The 22129-nt window shown below is 37.5% G+C and overlaps 1 protein-coding gene across 1 annotated transcript in view; it reads left to right on the plus strand.

Annotated features, from left to right (window-relative positions):
• Positions 1-22129, plus strand: part of KIF5C (kinesin family member 5C) — a 91250-nt gene that overhangs the window by 41755 nt on the left and 27366 nt on the right. The window contains exons 6-12 of the mRNA XM_088145181.1: positions 6398-6453; positions 10123-10210; positions 12059-12183; positions 13443-13547; positions 14840-14988; positions 16213-16361; positions 19539-19714. Coding sequence (XP_088001307.1) covers positions 6398-6453; positions 10123-10210; positions 12059-12183; positions 13443-13547; positions 14840-14988; positions 16213-16361; positions 19539-19714 — 848 coding nt within the window. The remainder of the gene's footprint in view (positions 1-6397; positions 6454-10122; positions 10211-12058; positions 12184-13442; positions 13548-14839; positions 14989-16212; positions 16362-19538; positions 19715-22129) is intronic.

Here is a 22129-nt window from a genome sequence, read left to right on the forward strand (position 1 = left end):
GATGGATGACATTGTCTGTGGAGAGAAGAAAAAACTGCATTTGTATCTAGAATTACTTTCCAACCCTTATTATTGCAATTAATACAAAATTACATATACAGTATATTCATATCCTCAACCAATGCATAACTAACACCCCCATGAGCATTCCTTATATATTCATTAAACAACAAAGAGCAGATCGCTTGTCCTTCTCCATATTTCTTCTTCCATAAGCCAAGCTTCTTCACTTTGTCACACTTTCTCTAAACCAATAAATGCACAATGACTTTTTTTCTCACACATATACATTTCTCAGTGACCTGGCTGAAGAATAAAAATCTGTCCTAGAGACCCACTACACATCCCAAATTTTTCTCATTGCAACCTCTTGTACCTTTCATTAAGAATTCTGTCAAATACTGTCCTAGGTGCACTAATCTAATCCTCCTAAGGTTCTGCCTTTCCCCTTTATACAGGGGGAAATAACAGCATTCTTTTGCTTTTGCTTGTCAGATGCAGACGTTATTTTCACTTCCATGTCTTTCTCTCATTTTCATTTTTTGCAGGAGTCATTCTCAAGGGTATTTTTCTCATCCATAGCCTCTTTCATTCTGGCATTCTCCCAGCCATCCTTTTCATACTTCCCGTTAGGGTAATTCCACAGACTTTTGCAGCACTCTGTAATATAATTAATTTCATTCTACTTGGAGCAGCTTCCAGCTCCTCTCTTTTTTTAAACACTTTCTCTTCCTACTGTTAGGAGATTAACACTCCTTCATACCTGCAGTCATTTTACTTTTGTTTCCTTTTCCATCCACTTTTCTCCAAGATCGCTCACAGTAATACCAAAAATAGTCTGTCCCAAATTCAGAATCTGTCATCAACCTTGTAGTCTTCACTAAGTCTCTCAATCATTCATCATAATCAACAAAAATGGATATATATAGTGCTGTGCAAAAGTTTTAGGCAGGTCTGAAAAAATACTGTAAAGTAAGAATGCTTTCAAAAATATATATTGTAATTGTTTATGTTTATCAATTTACAAAATGCAAAGTGAGCAAGCAGAAGAGAAATCCAAATCCAATCAATATTTGGTATGACTACCCTTTGGCTTCAAACCAGCATCAATTCTTACATTTGCACACTTTGTACACTTGCACAAAGTCAGGGATTTTGTAGGATTAGAGACAGGTGTATGATTAACCAATTATACCAAGCAGGTGCTAATGATGATCAATTTCATATGTAGGTTGAAACACAGTCATTAACTGAAACAGAAACAGCTGTGTAGGAGGCTTAAAACTGGGTGAGGAACAGCCAAACTCTGCTACTAAGGTGAGGTTGTGGAAGACAGTTTCATGTCACAGGCCATACACCATGGCAAGACTGAACACAGCAACAAGACACAAGGTAGTTCTACTGCATCAGCAAGGTCTGTCCCAGGCAACAATTTCAAAGCAGACTGGGGTTTCAAGATGTGCTGTTCAAGCTCTTTTGAAGAAGCACAAAGAAATGGGCAACGCTGAGGACTGTAGATGCAGTGGTCGGCCAAGGAAGCTTAATGCAGCAGATGGAAGACACATCATGCTTACTTCCCTTTGACATGGGAAGATGGCCAGCAGTGCCATCAGCCCAGAACTGGCGGAAACCAGTGGGAGCCAGGTACACCCATCTACTGTCTGGAGAAGTCTGACCAGAAGTGGTCTTCATGGAAGAACTGGGGCCAAAAAGCCATACCTCTGACATGGAAATAAGGCTAAGCGACTTGACTATGCATGAAAACATAGGAACTGGGGTGCAGAAAAATGGCAGCAGGTGCTCTGGACTGATGAGTCAAAATTTGAAATATTTGGCTATAGCAGAAGGCAGTTTGTTTGCCGAGGGGCTGGAGAGAGGTACAATAATGAGCGTCTGCAGGGAACAGTGAAGCATGGTGGAGGTTCTTTTCAAGTATGGGGCTGCATTTCTGCAAATCGAGTTGAAGATTTGGTCAGGATCAATGGTGTCCTTAATGCTGAGAAATACAGGCAGATCTTTATCCATCATGCCATACCATCAGAGAGTCGTGTGTTTGGCCCCAAATTTATTCTGCAGCAGGACAATGACCCCAAACATGCAGCCAATGTCATTAAGAACTATCGTCAGCGTAAAGAAGAACAAGAAGTCCTGGAAGTGATGGTTTAGCCTGCACAGGGCCCTGATCTCAACATCATCGTGTCTGTCTGGGATTACATGAAGAGACAGAAGGATTTGAGGCAGCCTACATCCACAGGAGATCTGTGGTTAGTTCCCCAAGGTGTTTGGAACAACCTACCTGCTGAGTTCTTTCAAAAACTGTGTGCAAGTGTACCTAGAAAAATTTATGCTGTTTTGAAGGCAAAGGGTAGTCACACCAAATTTTGATTTGATTTGGATTTCTCCTCTGTTCGCTCACTTTGCATTTTGTAAATTGATAAACATAAACAATTACAACATATATTTTTGAAAGCATTCTTACTTTACAGCATTTTTTCACACCTGCCTAAACTTTTGCATAGTACTGTATATGTATGAACAAACTTATGTTTAAACCACATATTTGAAAGAGACAAGTCATTTTAAGTAGATAGTCACCAGTCAATCCTGTTGTAATTTTTCTTGGATCTCCCACTGGTCCAATAATTTATTCTGTACTTTCTCATCTCACCCACCCATCCATTCATTTCATCTAGCAGAATAACTTTTCCCTGTGGACCACATTTATTCAGGGTGTAGTACTGTTTTCCCTGACACTCATATTTGGTTCTTCCATTATCATAATTTCCTGGAATATTACATTTATTTATTTATTGACTTACATAGTGCTGGAAACTATGACTCTCAGCAGCTTCTGTAGTATTTAATAAAGCAAAAAAAAAAAAGTGGTTTGACTAAAAGACAATATCATAAAACCATAAAATTAAAGCAACATTACAGCAAATGAGAAAGCAAAAATAAATGAATAAAATATAGCACAGTTCTTAAACTAGGAGACTGATCTTCAGAATAACTCCATTTATTTTGAAGATCAACAAGAAGGGGGCCAGCTTGATCTGCATTAGGAGGCTATTCCAAAGCAATGGAGAAGCAGTCTCTTCTAGCTCTATCCCCCATCTCTCAAAAGTGTGGGACTATAAATAGTTTCTCACTAAAGGATCTAGTGGATTGGCTAAATTCCAGTTGGACCAGGCAGATCTGCAGGTAGCCAGGTGCCAAGCCTTAAAGGGCTTTATAGGTCAATGTCAGCACTTTAAATTATAACCAGAAACCAACTGGCAACCAATGCAGGACTGGCAGAATTGGGGTTATGTGCTTCCTGCACCAGGAGCCAGTGAGGATATGGGCTACTGCATTCTGGACTAATTGCAGTTTCTGAGTAGTCTTTGAGGGCAATCCCACGTAAAGCACGCTGCAGTAGCCCAACTGGATGGTGATGAGGGCGTGAGTTATTGTAGCCAGGTAAGGTTGCAATGGATGCATCAGCCAAAGCTTGGCAAAGACCTCTCTAGCCACAGCCTGCACTTATTCTTCAAGCAGGAGCCATGAACTCAGAAGGACCCCAACTCACAAATGTGTTTTTTCATAGGTAGCGCTTGTCCATCCAGAGATAACACTGGTGTCGACAGAGAACCTCAATGTATAAACAGCAACTCGATCTTACTTGGGCTCAGCTTCAGTCTGTTCTCTCCCATCTAGACCCCCAGGCCTCAAGATAGGACATTAATAGCATTTTCCCAACAGCTTGTGGTAATGATATAAAGTTGGGTACCATCAGCATACTGATAATATAATACCCAAATCATTGGACGACCTCTCCCAGCCATTTAATATAGATGTTAAAGAGCAGGAGTGAGAGGCCTGATCCCTGCAGCACCCCACATTGCAGAGACTACCAGGATGTTCTCTAATCCACCACTACCAGAGATTGAAACTACCCACTGAGGAAAGAGCAGTACTACTGCAAGACAGTGTCCCCAGTCCCCAGCCCCTGAAGATGATCCAATAAGGTACCAGGACTGGTGGCATTAAAAGCCACCAAGAGGTCCAACATGTTCAGGAGGGATGAATTATCCCCATCCAACTCCCGTATAGACCACCCAAGATAGTGAGAAATTCCATCTTTGTCCTGTACCTGAGTCTGATGAATCCCAACTTGACAATCTGCATTTAAAAAGGGAGGCTGGAGACCAGATTATAGTTATTTAAAACCCCTGGATCCATGTAAGTCCCTATTAGAAGGAGGTGCCCTACAGTATTTCAAGATTATTGGTAACTCCTCTTCCCCTGAGGGGGTATTGACATTCTTTCTGGTCCAAGTGATTACTTCTCCATCTGCTTCCTGTAATAGCCAGGATGGGTGGCAGGGAAAATAGGTGGTCTGGGCAGGAGACAGTACAGACAGCAGTGGCAATTCTGTTTAGCACCCTGTTGCCTGGCAGAAAGCTGTGAAATTCCCAGATCCCCTTTAGAAACCATTTGGATCCATGACAACAAATAAAAAAGCAAAAAGCACACGTGGTTGGGAGACCCATCTGGATAAGCCTTCCACCCTATGCCATCTTGAGAGTATGTGTGTGTGTGGTGGTGGGGAGCAATCTCAATCCATGGATTCCTACTGGCATCCATAGCAACCTAAATGTCAACAATTCATACTTTCTATCACACATTTTAGCCCTTTCGTTCATAATTAAATTTACATCTTCACCTGTATGTTTTATCAAATCCACACCATAAGATCAGATTAGCTTTATACAAAACTATTCTATCCTTCCACTTTCTCTTAATTGTACAATCCAATATCTATGTTTCATTTCCTTCAACACATTTTTTTACCAAATGCTCAATATACATTCATGCATATATTTCCTTCCTTCCTTCCTTCCTTCCTTCCTTCCTTCCTTCCATCCATCCATCCATCCATCCATCCATCCATCCATTTCTGCAGACTGAGCAGTTTACAGTACACCAGGTAGTCTGGATATCAGGGGAGTATCTGTTCCAAAGGAGGGAGACATCAGTGAGCAAGCTTGATTATGAGATTCTTCATTGAAGGGCCCCTCCAAAGTGCAATCTTTCCTATGCCCTACTTGTTGGTGGATGGATCAGTGGATATTGACCTCAGCCATCGTGCTTGGCTTTGGTCAACCGAGACTTTCACATGACACTTTTTAGTAAGATAGAGAATATGTAGACTGTGTTACTAGCTTTAGTGAAACCTGTACCGTGTGCCACATTCCTAGCTAACGATAAGGGCAATATTAGTCAGTTTTGGCAGTTTTGGGCTACTATGTCAGAAGTGTGCAACTAGAGGCCAGTTTTACAGTTTTTCCAGTGGAAACTAGGATCTCTAATCTAGAGACTTCTATATATATTTCTACTATATGTGTATTATTGAGAGTGATCTTCATAATTATTTTGCTTTAAATGGATTACGTAAGAAGCATTTTATAGCTTTATATAACTGTCAGCCAGGAGTTGGAGTAGCCATTTAAAAGGTGAATTTAAATGTAAAATTTAATTTTTTAAAATTTAATTTAAATAATTAAAAAATTAAATTTAAAAATGGCATAGTTGAAGAAATCTGTTTTGGTTTTGTTGTTGTTGTTTTTCTATTTTAAATCCCAGTTCCTTGTTCAAGAAGATTCCTGATCATGGACATGAGTGGCAAGGTGCTGTGTTCCTCCGTTCCTCCAATTTCCAGTTTTGCATTCTGCTTTATGGATGTTTTTTAAATGATTGTTTCCCAGGACAACCCCACTGGAAAAACTTGACTTAACCATTTTCTATAAAGCACTGTTTCATCCATATTTTCTGTTTATATGATATAGCAAGCTTTGGCTTAACAAACCAGATTTCTCAGAGGACAAACATAAACATGGAAGTGTTTGGGCTGAGAATGAAACATCTGAATAGGATATAAAAGGCGCCATTGTCTGAAAAAAGACCACAGGATTAGTTTGTTTTGCACTGTGTCTGGCATTCCTATAATCGTATCTTTATTACCCTGATATGCAGACTGGCATGATTCTAATCAATAGTTGAACTGGCCTATACCTTGCTTTTGCTATGTGTGATACCCAACTCTGTGAGTCAGAAACAAATAAACATGTGGCCATTTTACATTTAGCTTAACTTATTTCTACTTCATGCTCCTGAGCCTGGCTGTGTTGTAAATATGCCAAACACTGCCTTAGTGAATCATTCCTGTTGTTTTTTTGTACCTAAACCAGCTAATAGGGTAAAGTCAATTTGCTTTAAGATATGCAAATCCTAGACTAAAATTCTATCGCTGATTTATGCGGAAGGGCCTGTTTGAATTGTAATACATTCAGACTATTCTTGCCAGTCATCCAATTTGTATACTTCATTAATTGATGGTCCCTTATGTTTCTTTCAGTTTCAAAAACAAATCTTGCAGTACATGAAGACAAGAACAGAGTCCCATATGTCAAGGTAAAAGCACTTCTACCTATAATGGATTTTTAAAAATTATTTAATTCAAATGCTCTTTGAATTTAGTTTGTGATCATATTTACTTTCTTTCTGCAAGTACAACCAGGCAGACCTGACACTAAGAACTCAAGGTAGTCATAGAATACAAACTGTAAAATATGCTCAATGTCAAATAGATTAAAAGACCCCAAATAATAGAAGACAAAGCCATAAAACCAATAATTCCATGATAAAATTGCCAAAGCACAAGTCACAATATTATACAAAATAAAGTAAATGGATAAGCATACTAATTAAGCTTAGAGATCTCTACCTCTTAAAGGTTAAGGGTATGATTTTTTTTCTACCAGAATATTTCTATTACTCTGAATGTCTCTAACAAAACATCAGTAAGTCATACTTGACCCTAGATGATGGGATGGTAGTTTGTTTTAATCAACTGGGAAATCTGTACTGTAATAATCATTCTGTCAAGCTCACAAAAACAAGCTAGATTCTCAAGGGCTTATTAGCTAGATTTATGTCAAGAAAAAAAGGAGTTAGGCTATAGAATCCTTAGCATCACTTATATGTATTTTAGCACCCCATTTATCAATAAGTTTGTTAGAGCAGGGATTCTTTGATCTTCTTGCTGACCACTTTTGAAAGCAGCATGAAGATTGCTACTTTTTACCCTGAGATGGGAGGAAAGGGCAGATATGACAGCTCTGTAATATTTTGCAAACCACAACCCTTCTTCCCAGGCTCTGAGAAGTCCATTATTCCTTCTGTTTAAACAGTTGTTTGTCTAAATATTAATGGACTGTGAGCAGTACTCTGAATTGTGGCTTCAAAGAGGTCTTCATTTTGAAGACATCTTCAAATGAAGTACCCCCTTGAAGCAACAGGGTCCCTGCTATGGAAAAAGGCTGAGGAAAGTGTTTTTTTACCCTGAAAGTCAAGGGGACACCCAAGTTGATCACTTCTGTGGGGGGTATCCTACAGCACGCACTGGGGGTAGCCAACCCAAAACCAACTCTCTACAGACCAAGATATCTCCCACACTGGCTAGCTCTGGGAAAAAAAAATCTATCTCCAAGTGTTTTGACAAGCAGTTGAAAGAAGACAGTGATGTAAAATGACTTGCTTTTTGTGCTGCTGGCATTCTCCCCATTGCTGACCAGTTGATAAAAGAGTCCAGCAATGCAGAAAAACTCTTTTCACATTGCTGGGCTGTCACAATAACTCACCAGTGGGTCAGTGGTTGTGAGAAGTCAGCAGTGTGGAAAAGCTGCTTTCATGCCAGTCCCCTTATCCTGATTCTGAAGCCACCCAGCCCGTAAGCATGTCAGCCAAGCACAGCTTGTTGAGTGAACTGGGTGGCTTCTGTTCTTCATTGAAGCAAATCAGGTTGCTTTAATTGTTTCATCAAAATTATTACTTAAGAGTTACTGGACATAATTAAGGCTCCCCCCCCTTTTTTTTGGAGCATACTGCCAAACATTCTTTGAGATTAATTTTTCAGGGTCTGTACTGCACAGTGTTTTATCTTAGAGCATTTTCTGAAACAAAAACTGTTTTTTAAATTAAAACAATTCTATTGGAAGTTAAAATGTTGAAAATCATATCAAAAGATTACTGAGTTGGCTTAGCCTGGCATAGCATTCACGAGTCAAATAATTAATACAATTAAGGCTTGTAAAGTAAAGTGCTTAGCAGGACTATTTGAATTAGATACAAATAAGAATCTGAGCTGTCCACTTTGGAAAGCTGCAATAGGCTCTTCTTTTATTCTTTAGCTAATGCCATGTTTACTTATTTGTTCATATCTCATATTTGTCAGATAATTATGAGCAGATAACCTGAAATAACAACTTGTCTCCCAAATCATAAAGTATTCTAATGTCAAAACACCTCCATCTATACTCCTGAGACAGAGTTTGATAGGTAAAATCATACTCCAAAATCTGTATAGTATCTTATTTAGCAACATTTCTATCATTCTTGAGAGGTTTGCCTATCTAACATGATCAAGGCATTTGTTACTTCTCTTTTATTGTCATTCCTGATTCTGAGTTCCACTGAGATGATGTCCTTAGATTCTCAGGTCTGAGTTAGGTAAGTAGTGTGCACTTGTCTTCCAGCTGTTGCCTTCTTCTTCCCAGAATCTTTTTCATTTACAGGTAGTCCTTGACCTACGACCATTTGTTCAGCGACCATTCAAAGTTATGATGGTGCTGAACAAGTGGTTACGACTGGTCCTTGGAGTTCTGGCCATCTCAGCACCCCCGTGGTCACGTGATTGCGATCTGGGCACTTGGCAACCAGTTTACACTTATGACCGGTTGCAGCACCTCGCAATCACATGATTGCCATTTGCAACCTTCTCTGCCGCCTTCCACAGAAAGTCAGTAGGGAAGCTGGCAGGGAAGGTTGCAAGTTGTTGGGGTAAGTCTCCCATACCCGCATGCCCTTCCCCAGCCCCTCTGTGCTCACGTCATGGCAGCCAGTCACGCACCCCTGTGCATCCTCACCACGCCTCCCTCATGCTCCCCCTTGCACCCTCATGTACCCTCCCCACGCCGTGCTTCTCACACACCCTCTTGCATCCTCATGCACCCTCCCTGACCCTCGCCATGCCTCTTGCACATTCCCTCATCCCCTTGCGCACTTCCCCAACCCATGCCTTTCACCCACACACACTCTCCCTGACCCTCCCTGGCCCTCCCGCACACCCTCTCGCTTCCTTCCCCACCTGGCAGCAGCCACTTACCTGCCTGCTGGCCTGGGACTTTCAAGTTCCTGACTTTGGTTGTGGGAAACTGGCAGGAAGTTGCCTCGCCTAACAACCATAGGATTCAGTTAATAATGGCAACTGGGACTGCAGAGATTGCCATCACTAAGTGATGTGGTCGTTTAGCGATGGAAATTCTGGTCCCAATTGCCATCGTAACTTGAGGACTACCTGTATTGGCTTGTGGCTAAATGCTTTTTCTGGGAGATTTTCTTCATTTTTCTTCCCTAATATTCTCATCCAAATTGTGTAGGTAGTACTTCCTTTATCACAACATTTCAACTTTTTGTTTTCTTTTTAAATGGTTTCATTATGTGAATCGTTCCTTTGAAATGTATCAGTTCCATTAATACATAATGAATATGAAATAAAATATAGATACTTTTTTCCTATTTGTTATTAGTATAAGCTTCAGAATACGTTAGAACCATGCATAAATACCCAAAACAGTCTATGTGTCAATAGGGTATAAAATATAGTTTCCCAATAACATGATGAAATGGTGCTCATTCTCTCAAATGGTGAAAGGCTAAAGTGTGTTGTAAGATAGGTTCCACACAAGAATACTTGGATATACAGTAATAAGACAAATCATCTGTGCAGCTAGGAATTGTTTAAAGGGTCCCTGCCTGCACAAAGAGCAAGTCTAAGAGCAATCATGCAGACTTTTCAGATTGGTTTTAGGCTAAGTATGACCAACAAATGTATTGGCCGTACTTGGTCATCTTATATTCTTCTGCAGCTGCTTCTCAGTTGTTATCTGAAGTTTTGAGTTGTTTTGAATATAGGCTTATATATTGAGTTTTGCCTCTGGTTTTTGAGAAGCTACAATTACTGGTATAGGTTTATTTCCATTCAACTCTTCACCTGAAATATGTTGAATTTCACATTTCTAGGGCTGTACAGAGAGATTTGTGTCTAGTCCTGAAGAAGTTATGGATGTCATTGATGAAGGGAAAACAAACCGTCATGTAGCTGTTACAAGTAAGCATTTGTACATTTCTAAGTCTGCAATTACATTCTAAAAGCATAATTTCAATTACTTCATACTAAAATTACAATAATTTTACAACAGTTAAGAAAATGTACATTTGCCTTGTCAAATTCATTAGTGTCTTCAAGTTATCTCTGTTACATAGCAATTAAATAGATTACTAGTTGATAGCTCAGCCAAGTTGAGGCAGGTGTTAGAAGACAACCAATCAACTCCAGGATTCATTCAAAATAAGTCAACTTTATTAAAGGTGACAAAGGTAGATAAGGTTCCACACACTGAACACACAGTAAAAAAGAGATAAAATACAACCCCCCCTAACACGAATCTAGCCTTATGTTCCAGATTAGACATGGGTTCTACGCTTTAATCTAGTATCCAAATGGCTGTCTGAATTTGAAAACAACAAAAGCAACTCATTTTCCAACCTTGCCTGAGGTAACCCTTCTCATCCAGGACTCCAGCCACCTCACCAAAAACAAACAAACAAACCAAAAAACAAACCCTCTTCCTGCCAAAACCCAACAGGTTAGTTCAGCTCCTCCACTACACTTGGATTTTCAAACAGCTTTTGCCAAAGCTTCTCAATACAGTGAGCAAGCAGAGCTGTCCCTGGTTAAGAGGGCAGATGTTCTGATGGATTGGCAGCTGATTAAAAAAAAAATCAGGAAGCAGAGAGTAAACTGGTAATTCTCCCCCTGAGAAGTTGGGCAGAATGGATTTCATCATGGATCAACATCGGAACAGTACTATTATTATTATTATTATTATTATTATTATTATTATTATTTTGATTTGTCCCCGCCCATCTCCCCACAATGGGGGACTCTGGGCGGCTTACAACAAAGTAAAATCAGAAATACAATCAAAAGTTATAAAAACCAAACATTACAAAAATAAAAAAGCTAAAAAGTATGCATTTTAACCTCTGTATAGCTGAATAGTTATAGTTTTTATAACATTGTTATATAAATTTCTTTGAGTTGTATCCCATGACTAGCAAAATTTAAAAAACAAAATCATAATTTTAATCTATATTCTTGTTTATATCAATGAAACAATAAGTAATAAAATCATTTAACTATTAAAAGCTTGGAGAAGAGATGTTTGTTTACTAGGATGTGCCAAACTTTGCTTTGATTTGACAAAGTTTCAGTTGATTCACACCAAAGCAGGTTCATGAATTAAAAAAGAGAATAGTTTCAAAGCAGCAAATTGAATCAGGTTGTAAAGTATTTTGTATCCCTTCAAAGTACCTCTGAGAATGGATATTTTTTCTGCTGCTTCTGGGGTTATTACAGATAATACAAATATTCTGCATATTTCCATATATGGAAAATGCTGAGGAAAGAGTTGAATGGTGTGGGTTTCCTGAAATTTTATCACCACTATAAGTTTTATCACCACATTAAAGAGCTATCAGAGCTCTTTTAGGGTGTAAAGCTAACATTGCTTTAGGCTTCATTTAATTTCTCGTTTTCAGTTTCATTAATGTGGACAGCCACAAATCTTAACTTTGTTCTTGTGCACTAACGGGATGCTACACTCTGTGCTGGTCCTGCCATCATAAGTGGAAACAATTTTGCTCTGTGAATATGGGCTTGACCATGCTGTATGCATGGGGAGCAGGGCTCCTGTCAGACAATTCAGAATGTCTGAATTCTGAATGTGAATTCAGAAATGACCACTTGAAAGATTGCAGTCATAGGTAAGGAACAGTTCTAGTCTTTGCTGATGGAAACAAGGAAAAAAGGATGATGGTTTAATGGAATTTAGAAGAGAGAGATAAAAAACCTCCTTAAATTGTATCATTAGCTTACTGAATTTTCTCTTCATAGACATGAATGAACACAGTTCTAGAAGTCATAGTATCTTCCTAATTAATATCAAGCAAGAGAATGTGGAGACTGAAAAAAAACTCAGTGGGAAGCTTTATCTAGTAGATCTTGCTGGGAGTGAAAAGGTAATGATCCCGTTACTACTATACTTAAAATTCTTGACTACAAGGTAGGAACTTTTGGAATTCATGACTTAGTATAATAAAATGCATTTGAAATGTATAAGGGATAAGTTCACATGATTGTCCTGCAAGTAAATAGATAGCCTTGGATATAATTTGTGCCAATTCAAAACGTTTCATCGTGTGTTGAGATAGGAGATAGGCCATTCCTAAACATCTTGCATGCAAGAAAAAGAGACAATATCCAGCAGAAAATGAGAGGGAGTAAACTTCAGCTGTTGCTGCAAAATTACTCATTTTGAAAAGTCTTTTCAGTCAGGATACCTGAAACATATCTGTGAATTGTGGTTTTTAAATTTATTTTTTTAAAAAATAATTTCTGTCTCTGAATGTTCCTGAACAAGATAGCCTCCAAATGTGTTGGACGATCTTGAAATCATAATGGTCATTCTTTTCTTTGTTGTTGCTGTTGCATCATTGTTCCTTGCTTTTTCACTTTTTTCCCAGGTCCACTTGTCTAGTGGAATTTTTGTTGCTGGCACATTAGTATATTTGCATTATCTAGTATTTATCTAACTTAAAATCCTCCTGAAAAGTGTTGGACATGTTTCACTCAGGATTTTAAATTTAATCTTCAGATATATAAAGTTATTATTGGGTACTATTGTACACAGTAATATCTCAATTTAACTGAATCCACATCATTTACATTTTACTTCATTTGCTCTATTCATGTTATTTGCAGATAATGTAAATTGATGCAATAGATTGACATGACATGAAAACAATTACATATTTAAACTAATGATGTAAATGGACGCAAATAGCAAATATTACATCAATTGTCCAAACTGCTTCAGAAACAATGGACACAGTCAGTTGGGAATGGAGCCTGAAGCAAAATCTGCTGAATGGAGGTCTGGAAAATTGAGGTTTTATTGTATAAGAATCTGCAAAATTAAGAGAATGATCTGAGGATGCGTGCCAGTGTTTAGCTGCAGTGAGATAGATTTGGCCTTCTAAGCTGCTTTTATGGAAATTGGAAATGTAAGCGAAATAAGTTTCTGCTGTGTGTTATTGATAGAAAAAGAAATACAAATAACTTAATAATGCTGTTTTGAATGAACTGAAAATGCTGTAGATGTTTCTGATATAACAGGTAGTATTATGTGTTTCTTTCAAATGTAACATTATCATTGCCTTTACCTATCTTTTCAGAGTATGAACTCAGTTCACTTTGAATAGCCTGTTTTTTCTGATAGGTCAGCAAAACTGGAGCTGAGGGCTCTGTTCTTGATGAAGCTAAAAATATTAACAAGTCTTTGTCTGCACTCGGTAATGTGATTTCGGCATTGGCAGAAGGAACTGTAAGTAACTCCCTTCCCTTCCCTTCCCTTCCCTTCCCTTCCCTTCCCTTCCCTTCCCTTCCCTTCCCTTCCCTTCCCTTCCCTTCCCTTCCCTTCCCTTCCCTTCCCTTCCCTCCATATATTTCCTTCCTTCCTTCCTTCCTTCCTTCCTTCCTTCCTTCCTTCCTTCCTTCCTTCCTTCCTTCCTTCCTTCCTTCCTTCCTTCCTTCCTTCCTTCCTTCCTGTAAACACATCCTTGCAATTAAGCTCAAAATAGATAGAAGAAATAACCAGCACTGGCAACCAGCCCAGCATTATTGTCTATGATGGAAGTATGTTAGGTCCCATTGATAAGTACATTCATGAATAACTATTTGTTTCACACATACGTACATATTTATTTATTTATTCATTCATTCAATTTATATAGCCTCCTATCTCAGACCAGTGACTCTGGGTGGCTAACAGTAATAAAAACAGTCAAACACTTAAAACAATACAGAAAATTAAATATAAATATAAATATCTAAATTTAAGATTTTAAAAGAGATTTTAAAAACTGTTGGTATCATCATAACCATGAAACGGGGCCCTTCACACACTTGGGCCCCCAGGCCCGGGCATAAAGCCAGGTCTTCAAGGCCTTCTGAAAAGCCAAAAGGGTTGGGGCCATCCTAATCTCAGGAGGGAGGATGTTCCAGAGGGCAGGCGCCACAGCGGAAAAGGCACGTCTCCTGGTCCCTGCCAGATGACATTCCTTGGCTGACGGGACCCGGAGCATGCCCATCCTCCTGGACTGGATTGGACAGGTAGAAGCAACTGAGAAAAGACTAAGGTAACCCAATACGTTTGCATCATATCATTATAGTTGATGCTACTGGATAGCTAGTCTGAGCAAATGGCTTATTATATGGAATTATTTATGCATGGGTTGTGGTGTATGCAGACACCCATCAGGTTGCACAAATGAAAAATATGAACAAACAGAAGATGCAACTGAACAGAGAGATTAAAGCATGGGGGGAAAACTGAGAAAACACAAAAGGCCCTTTTTTCTCAACCAAAAAGTTGAAAAAAAAGAATATTGAGCAATTAAATATGTTATGTGTTTTTAAAATTATTACTGTATCAATTAAAAATACACTGAAAATATATTGCACCCACACTTCCACATATATACCAAGATACATAATTCATAGTTTGGAAGGCATTTATGTGCAGAAATCCAAATTATAGCATCTTCAACAAATGTCAACAACAGCTTCTTGGGGGTTTTTTGGTGTGTGTTTCAACCTCTTATCCTTCTTAATTAGAAAACACACGTCCCGTATCGAGACAGCAAAATGACCCGAATTCTCCAAGACTCCTTAGGTGGTAACTGTAGAACCACCATTGTCATTTGCTGTTCCCCATCCATTTTCAATGAAGCAGAAACCAAGTCTACTCTAATGTTTGGACAAAGGTGAGCAAACATATATGTCTTCTGAAAAACATTATGGCGTTTATTACTGGCCTTTACTTAGTTACCAAAAGAGTAAGATTAAAAAGCAAACTAACTAAAAACTGAGATTATTTGAAGTATAAACTTGAATAAAATGGTGCCATGTGTTGTATGAATACAAATACAAATGAGTTGTGTTTTATGCCTTAAGAAAGTCAAATCAGTATCTGTACACACACACACACACACTTGCTCTAATTCTTTTAAAGGAAGACAGTAATTTAATAACTGATTGCTATTTAATTATATGTTGTATTATTTAGTCAAATGTACGGAGAAATACAAGAGGATTGCAACAAGATTTCTCAGCTGAAATTATATTAGTTAAAGTTGAATATGAAAATATTGATGGACCTGAGAACTTCCAACAACAAACAGCAATGATATTCTGATAGTTCTGAGAAAGTGGTCAAGAATAAAATTGCGCATGCAGCAAAAGAATTTTCTTTGTGATTTAATTTTATGCATCAATGCTTTGCTGGCTCAAGGTCTGATGTGACTGTATTGATTTTCTAGCAATTATGTTGATATGAATAGCTATTTCTGCCATAAATCAGATATGTGAGTGTAGCTAACATTCTCTAAAATCTATAAAAACATAAAGACTTCTAATCTTCAGACCAGCATCAAACCACAATAGCACTGTTAGAAACTTAGTGAAATTTGTTTTAATGGCTTTGATGGAACTGAGAGTAAAAGTCTCACATATAACAGATTATAAATCTAAAAAATGAAGTGAAACATTGCTCTTTGATATTTCTAGTTCTCCAATAAAATGCATCACAATTAGCATAATAGAGAAAAATGCCACACATCTCTTACAGCAGATTGAATATTTCAGCCAACATAAGTGACCTGGGCAGTGTTTCCTGTGAGCCTTGCTCACTGGAGGAAGGACAGAGGAAAGGCCAAATAGGTTGATGTGCAACTCCAGATGCTGCATTGTCAACACTTGTATTATTACCCCTGTGGGGTGATCAGAGCATTCAGCATCAGTTACTAGGAGATAAATGGGGAAACGATATAAAATAAAGGATGAAATATGAAACCACCATACTAATTACTGAACCCAAAGACAAGTTTGTACTGTAGTTGCAACATTAGTTTACATTTGAATATTTACCTATTAAACAGAGTGTATTAGCTAAAACTGTGGGTACCTGGTTCGGTTTGTTTTTGGGACAGAGCAAAAACGATTAAGAATACAGTTTCCGTGAATCTTGAGTTGACTGCTGAGGAATGGAAGAAGAAATATGAAAAAGAGAAGGAAAAAAATAAAACATTAAAGAATGTTATCCAGCATCTGGAGATGGAACTGAATAGGTGGCGGAATGGTGAGTTACTGTTGAGAACCTATGTTAAAAAAAAAAAAAAAGAGTTTGCCAAATATTTGCAGTGCTAAAACAATTATAATGTTCTTTTCCCTTTATATGTCTGGAAATATATCAATATAGCTCATTCCTGGACAGAGACCCAGTTCTGTTGTAGCGCTGCTTTCTTCATTAACTGCAAAAGGTAGAACAAGGGTTGGATCTGCACAATCCTCTTCTTGCATGATAGTTGCAGTGCAAGAATTAGTTTCTTGCTTGGATTAGACAAGAGTTTTAGTTTCAGGCTTGGATTAGACAAGAGTTTTAGTCATAGAAAAGCCTTGGTTCATAAATTAGAATTGTGAGGCAGGAATTATATTTTAGTTTTTCATTAGCTTCAAAGCAGAGAGAGTTTGGGACTCAAGGTTTAGATAAAGGCACTCTCCATACCAAATGCATTGTGTGATAGTAAAGGCTCAGTGCTGCTTCTGGGTTCATAAACCATAGTGTATGAAGTTAGTATCCTTTAGTAATTTTAATATGATAGATAAGAATACAAGTTATGAATGCATGTTCATAAAATATAATTTCATGATTAAAAAGCTGTGGCTCAAAAGCTAAATATGTCGAACTTTTCCTTCACTAAAGGACACCTCCAGTCTAAGAACCTGCTAGTCGGTCACCCTTTATTGCCTATTAGTTTGCCCTTGACAACATGCTAGATGTGGAATGGATGTTAGCACAGAATTTAGCTACAGTGCAAGAAATTCTTGATTTGTGTTGCTACAGAAATATAGAGTGCAAAACCCAGAAACAGAATTGGGCCTGATCTGCTAAGGCATGAACTCTGTCAAAGAAGGAGATAAGGTTGGTTTGGCATGATCGGCTTGGGATAAACTCCTAGCTTCTGTAAATTGTAACATGCTTATCTGAGTGCTCACAAGCATGCTGCTTAATGAACTGTTCAAGGACTTTGCCCAGTATAGATGTAAAGCTGCCATGTCTGTAGTTTCCTGGGTCTTCCTCCTTTCCTTTTTTAAAGATGAAGATGACATTTGGAGGATACTTTGATTCAGTACAGTATTCTAAATTACTTGTATGCTGTTCAAGTTCATATGCATAATATTTCTTAGTTTTTGAGACTATTGAGCAGTAGGTTAACCCTTAATAAAAATGTTAACCCATGTAGTTAAAACTTCTGGAATTTTAGAGGCTACTTAAAATATCAGGGTCAAATAAGGAACGTAACTAATGTAACCATATACATGGCCATTCAGCAATTTGGGGTAAATTATATTTCTTTTTTAATTTTACAGAGGTTTTAGCAGCATCTTTATATATTTTCTGGTTAAGAGTAATTATCTCCTTTTCAGCCTACAATTTCTACTTCCCCCTTTCCAGCTATTTTTAAATAAGAATAATTCCAAGGTGTCAATCTCTCATGAGTTCTAAAATTTTAATATCCCCCAGTAAGGCTCAAATATGTCAGGCTTTATTAAGTGCTGGAAGCATCATAAGATTTTTACTATAATTAGAACCAAAAACGTGCCAGGAGTTTAAAGATATTGAATAACAGCTTTGAGCCCATAACGAAACTCATTTAACTATCATCTACATTTTCCATATATGCTAAAAAATGCATCCTTATGTATTACTTAAAAATCATCTTCAGTATGTTTTTAAAGCTTTTCATTAAGTTAATAGTGTTTAAAGTGCGATCTTATGCATATGTACTCAGGTTTTGAATAGGGCTTAATGCTGGATAAACATGTAAAGGTCTGTAGCCTAGTTAAGTCCATTTTAGTCATTACAGGTAGTCCCTAGTTTAAGAACGAGTTCCGTTCCCAAGGTCTGTCCTTACGTTGAATTTGTATGTAAGCCATTATTTATAATACTGTATGAGTAGTATTATGTAATGAACTTGAACCATTGTGTATTTGACTCGAATCATTGTGTATTTAACTTGAATTTTGCTACAATAGGCTCTGTTCTTAACTATGGGCCGTCCTTAAAACTGGCATTCTTAATCTACCTGCCCTGTAGCAGACACTTCAAGCTTAGTTATGGTGTGTCAGTGATTTATCACTAGTCTTTGAAGTTGGTTTTTAGGAACAAAACGATGGACTGCTGCCAAATTAGTTCCTTTGGTACTGATTATTGTCACACTTATTTTAATTGATAGTCTTGCTACTGAAGTTAAATATATTACCTTTCTTTTCCTGCCTATTTTTTTCTCTTAAGTTATGGGCAGCTGATTCCTAATAACTATGTCTAAATCTGTGATCACCACTGGAGACTTATTCCTTAGCAGAGCTGGAAGCACGCAACTTTATCTGACATACCTGTCCGAGTTTTTCTTTATTGTTTTATTTTAAATAAATTTAAAAAAAACTTTATTAAAGTTTTTCTTTATTGGCATCGTGAAAAATCCCGTGATGGCCAATCATTTGAAGGAAAACACAACTAGAATATCTGGTGTGTCATGAATTCCCAGTTTATCTTATGACTATTTCATTTGCAGAGTTTTAATATTTCTGCATAGTTGGGTATCTCACTATAATCTTCTAAAATAAATCAATGGATTATATACTATGTGAAGTCCTAGCAGGAAGTGCTTACAAAGTTACCACAATAAAGCTGCAGTTACCATGAATTGTAAGAGAAAAAGTTGGTCCCAGGGGGTCTCATTTCCATACAGATGCAATGAAACAGCTCCTTTGGTAGGTGCAGAGTCCAAGAGCTTTCTATTGAGAGACATGCACAAGGTAGCAGTTTCCTATAATTAATGCCACCACATTGCTGAATGATTTGGTAGCTCTTCAGAATATTAGAAGTGGTTTTGTGTCTGCAGGGAGAAATGGGACCCTACAAAAATCATCCCAGTCCCTTCCTCTAATGCAGGCAACATGTTAGGTACATATGGATCCAATCCAAAGAGTTTAATTGTCTCTTAATAATGATCAGATCTTCCCCCCCCCCCGCCAAAAGTAGTCTACTTAGAAACATGTGGTAGGGGAACAAATGATGTCTTTCAATAATCCAACTTCAGTTGTATTTATTTATTCATAGTTCCAGTTGTCTGACTGTTCTGACTGCACAGCTGAATTCCTTAAAAATTATAAGTACCAACAGGTATGGTGACCTAAAGGTAAAAATGGTAAAGATTTAGGCTTACTCTCTTGGGATCTGTTGTGCCTTCAGGAGAGGCTGTTCCAGAGGAAGAGCAGATCAGTGCAAAAGACCAGAAGAACTTGGAGCCATGTGACAACACGCCTATCATTGATAACATTGTTCCTGTTGTTGCCAGTATCTCAACTGAGGAAAAGCGGAAATACGAAGAAGAGGTTACTAGTCTCTACAGACAGTTGGATGATAAGGTCCATTAATAATTTCCTTCCAATTGTTTCTTGTCATAAATTATTACTGATTATTTCTAAGGAAAATTTTCATCATATCTAAAACCAATGTGTGCTTCAAACTATACAAAATATAAAACCACCAGTATTTTCATTCTCACAAACAGTCTGTTCAGTTCTGCTGAAATTGATGAATTAAAATAGTTTCTTTTTAATCCCAAATAATCAGTCAAATTATCAAACAAATTCTTACTGAAAGACAAGAAAAGTATAGAAGCTTCACTACTATAAATGTATGTTTTCCTTACTGAAAGCAAAACTTTTGTTTGTATGTATACCCAAAGTTGAGTGATAGATAAACATAAAGATTGCAGTAATATGTAGGGAAACCAGCAACTTTGGTGGGTTATAGATCTGAGGTTTGGTTTTTCCTAATGTAATAAAACTACATCTAGATTGTGTAATTAAATCATACCACATATCAGAGTCTGTAGAATATTAAGCATCCTATGGAAGGGTTCCAGCTCAGCTTTCCAGTTTCCTTTATTTACAGATGTTTCTCTTTCCTACTTCCTTGTGAGAATATTTCATCATGGAAGTCCCTGCATATACACTGAAGCAGCACAATTATATTTAGGTGACTAACTTTAATGATAAATGTCTATGTGTTGCAGTAATGTCCTTTTTAAAAATTAGATTTAAAAATGAAGAGAGATTCCTTACTTGATGACAATTCCAATCTTTGGGATTCGTGTTTGTGATTATAAGATGCAGTTATTACTTTCAGGCATTACTTGACTCAGTAATAATCTCAAGAGTTTTATCTCTTCCTTGCCTTCTAGTATAGGATTAAAATGTAAGGAAATCAGAAAATCTTATAATAAATTGAATATGAGAAATGAATAAGGAGACACTCATTCACAGTCTTCCTAATATTCTAAACCCATGCTAACAGACATTTAAAAATTTCTATGGCAGTTCTTTAATTTCACTTAACAAAAACTTAATAGTTATTTAATTTCATTTAATGTTGGCTGTGATATTGATAGCTGAAATAGCTCCTTTGATTTAGTATGGAGGCTTTAAAACAGTGGTACATGATCTTTTTTAGGATTAGAGTAATGCTCAGAAGAGTGGATGTGTAGTAAAAACTAGGCAAGGTCAAGTCAAAGAAGTAAGAGAGCAAGGACAAAAGCTATATATAATTTAATTTATATATAAATGTACAGTAAAGTATCTCCTTCAGGGCAAGCTTGATCCCTGCTGACCTCATGCATTTGTCTCTATCTTGGCAACAATGGGGATATGATTTGCCATTGTTTTCTTTGGGAAGTTTATCAGCTTGTCACCTGGTCTGCAACCTTGAAATTTCTTAATAGTCATCCATCCAACCCTGCTTACATTTTGGAGATCAACAATGATTCTGGTAGCTGATATAGGCTATGTAAATGCAGTTGGCCTACATTAAATATAGTTTAATGTATATGTAGAATAATTTTCCTATTCTACAATATTAACAATTTTGCAGGGTCTTTGGATGCCACAACCAAAATATTGGAGGACTGCAAATTGAGCACCTCTTGCACCTTACAAAGTCACTCATAGTTATTTGGAGGCACCCCCTATGTGTGATCAGAATTAATTGCCTCCATATAGAGACTCTTGTCTACTATATGCTTATATTTTGGATCTGAAACTTTAATGAAGTGATATATGCATTCAGAAACATACATAGTGGCTATATTAATAAGATATCCAAGTGGGATGATTATTTATTACATTAAATGATCTATGCCTATATAATTTATTTGGCTTCAGATTTATGTACAGGTATTATAGGGAAATCTGGGCATTTTGCTTTCACCAACCATATTTATTTTATGAGGCTTGTATGCCGCTCTACGATAGAGAAAATCTATGTGGTGGGTAGGAGTCAAAAATGATTTGGTGGCACATAAACAATCAGTGTTGCTCTAATTGCCAACCAGCTTTGAGCATATTACAATCCTACCACAGATAACATTAAAACAGGAACATAATCAAATAAATGACATTACATAATAAAACATTCTTATGCAGAGGAATCATAACCTATATAATAATCTATTCTCACACAACAGTAATCTCACTCTTCATCTCCCCATCAAAAGCCTACCAAAGTAGTCAGGTTTTGATTGCCTTCCTGTATCCTAATAATGTCAGGGTCAAAGTCTGCATGTGGGGATACTGTTCTAGAGAAGGGGGGGGGGGGTGGCTAATGAGAAGACCTGCCACCAAGAACCTTGTACATGACAGGTTTTAAAGGAGGGAACCTGGGCGAGCAGGAACTATTGGAAACAGCTAGTCCCATAACAATCCAGGTCCTGAGCTGTTCATTCAGCACCCATAAACCGACCAGTGACTCAAAGTAGTGGTGTTATATGGGGAAACCAAGCT

The sequence above is a fragment of the Python bivittatus genome, unplaced genomic scaffold (genome assembly GCF_059951505.1).
Source record: "Python bivittatus isolate LINGU-HERP-01145 unplaced genomic scaffold, Pbiv_v1 ctg000480_np1212, whole genome shotgun sequence".
In the NCBI taxonomy this organism is placed as follows: Eukaryota; Metazoa; Chordata; class Lepidosauria; order Squamata; family Pythonidae; genus Python; species Python bivittatus.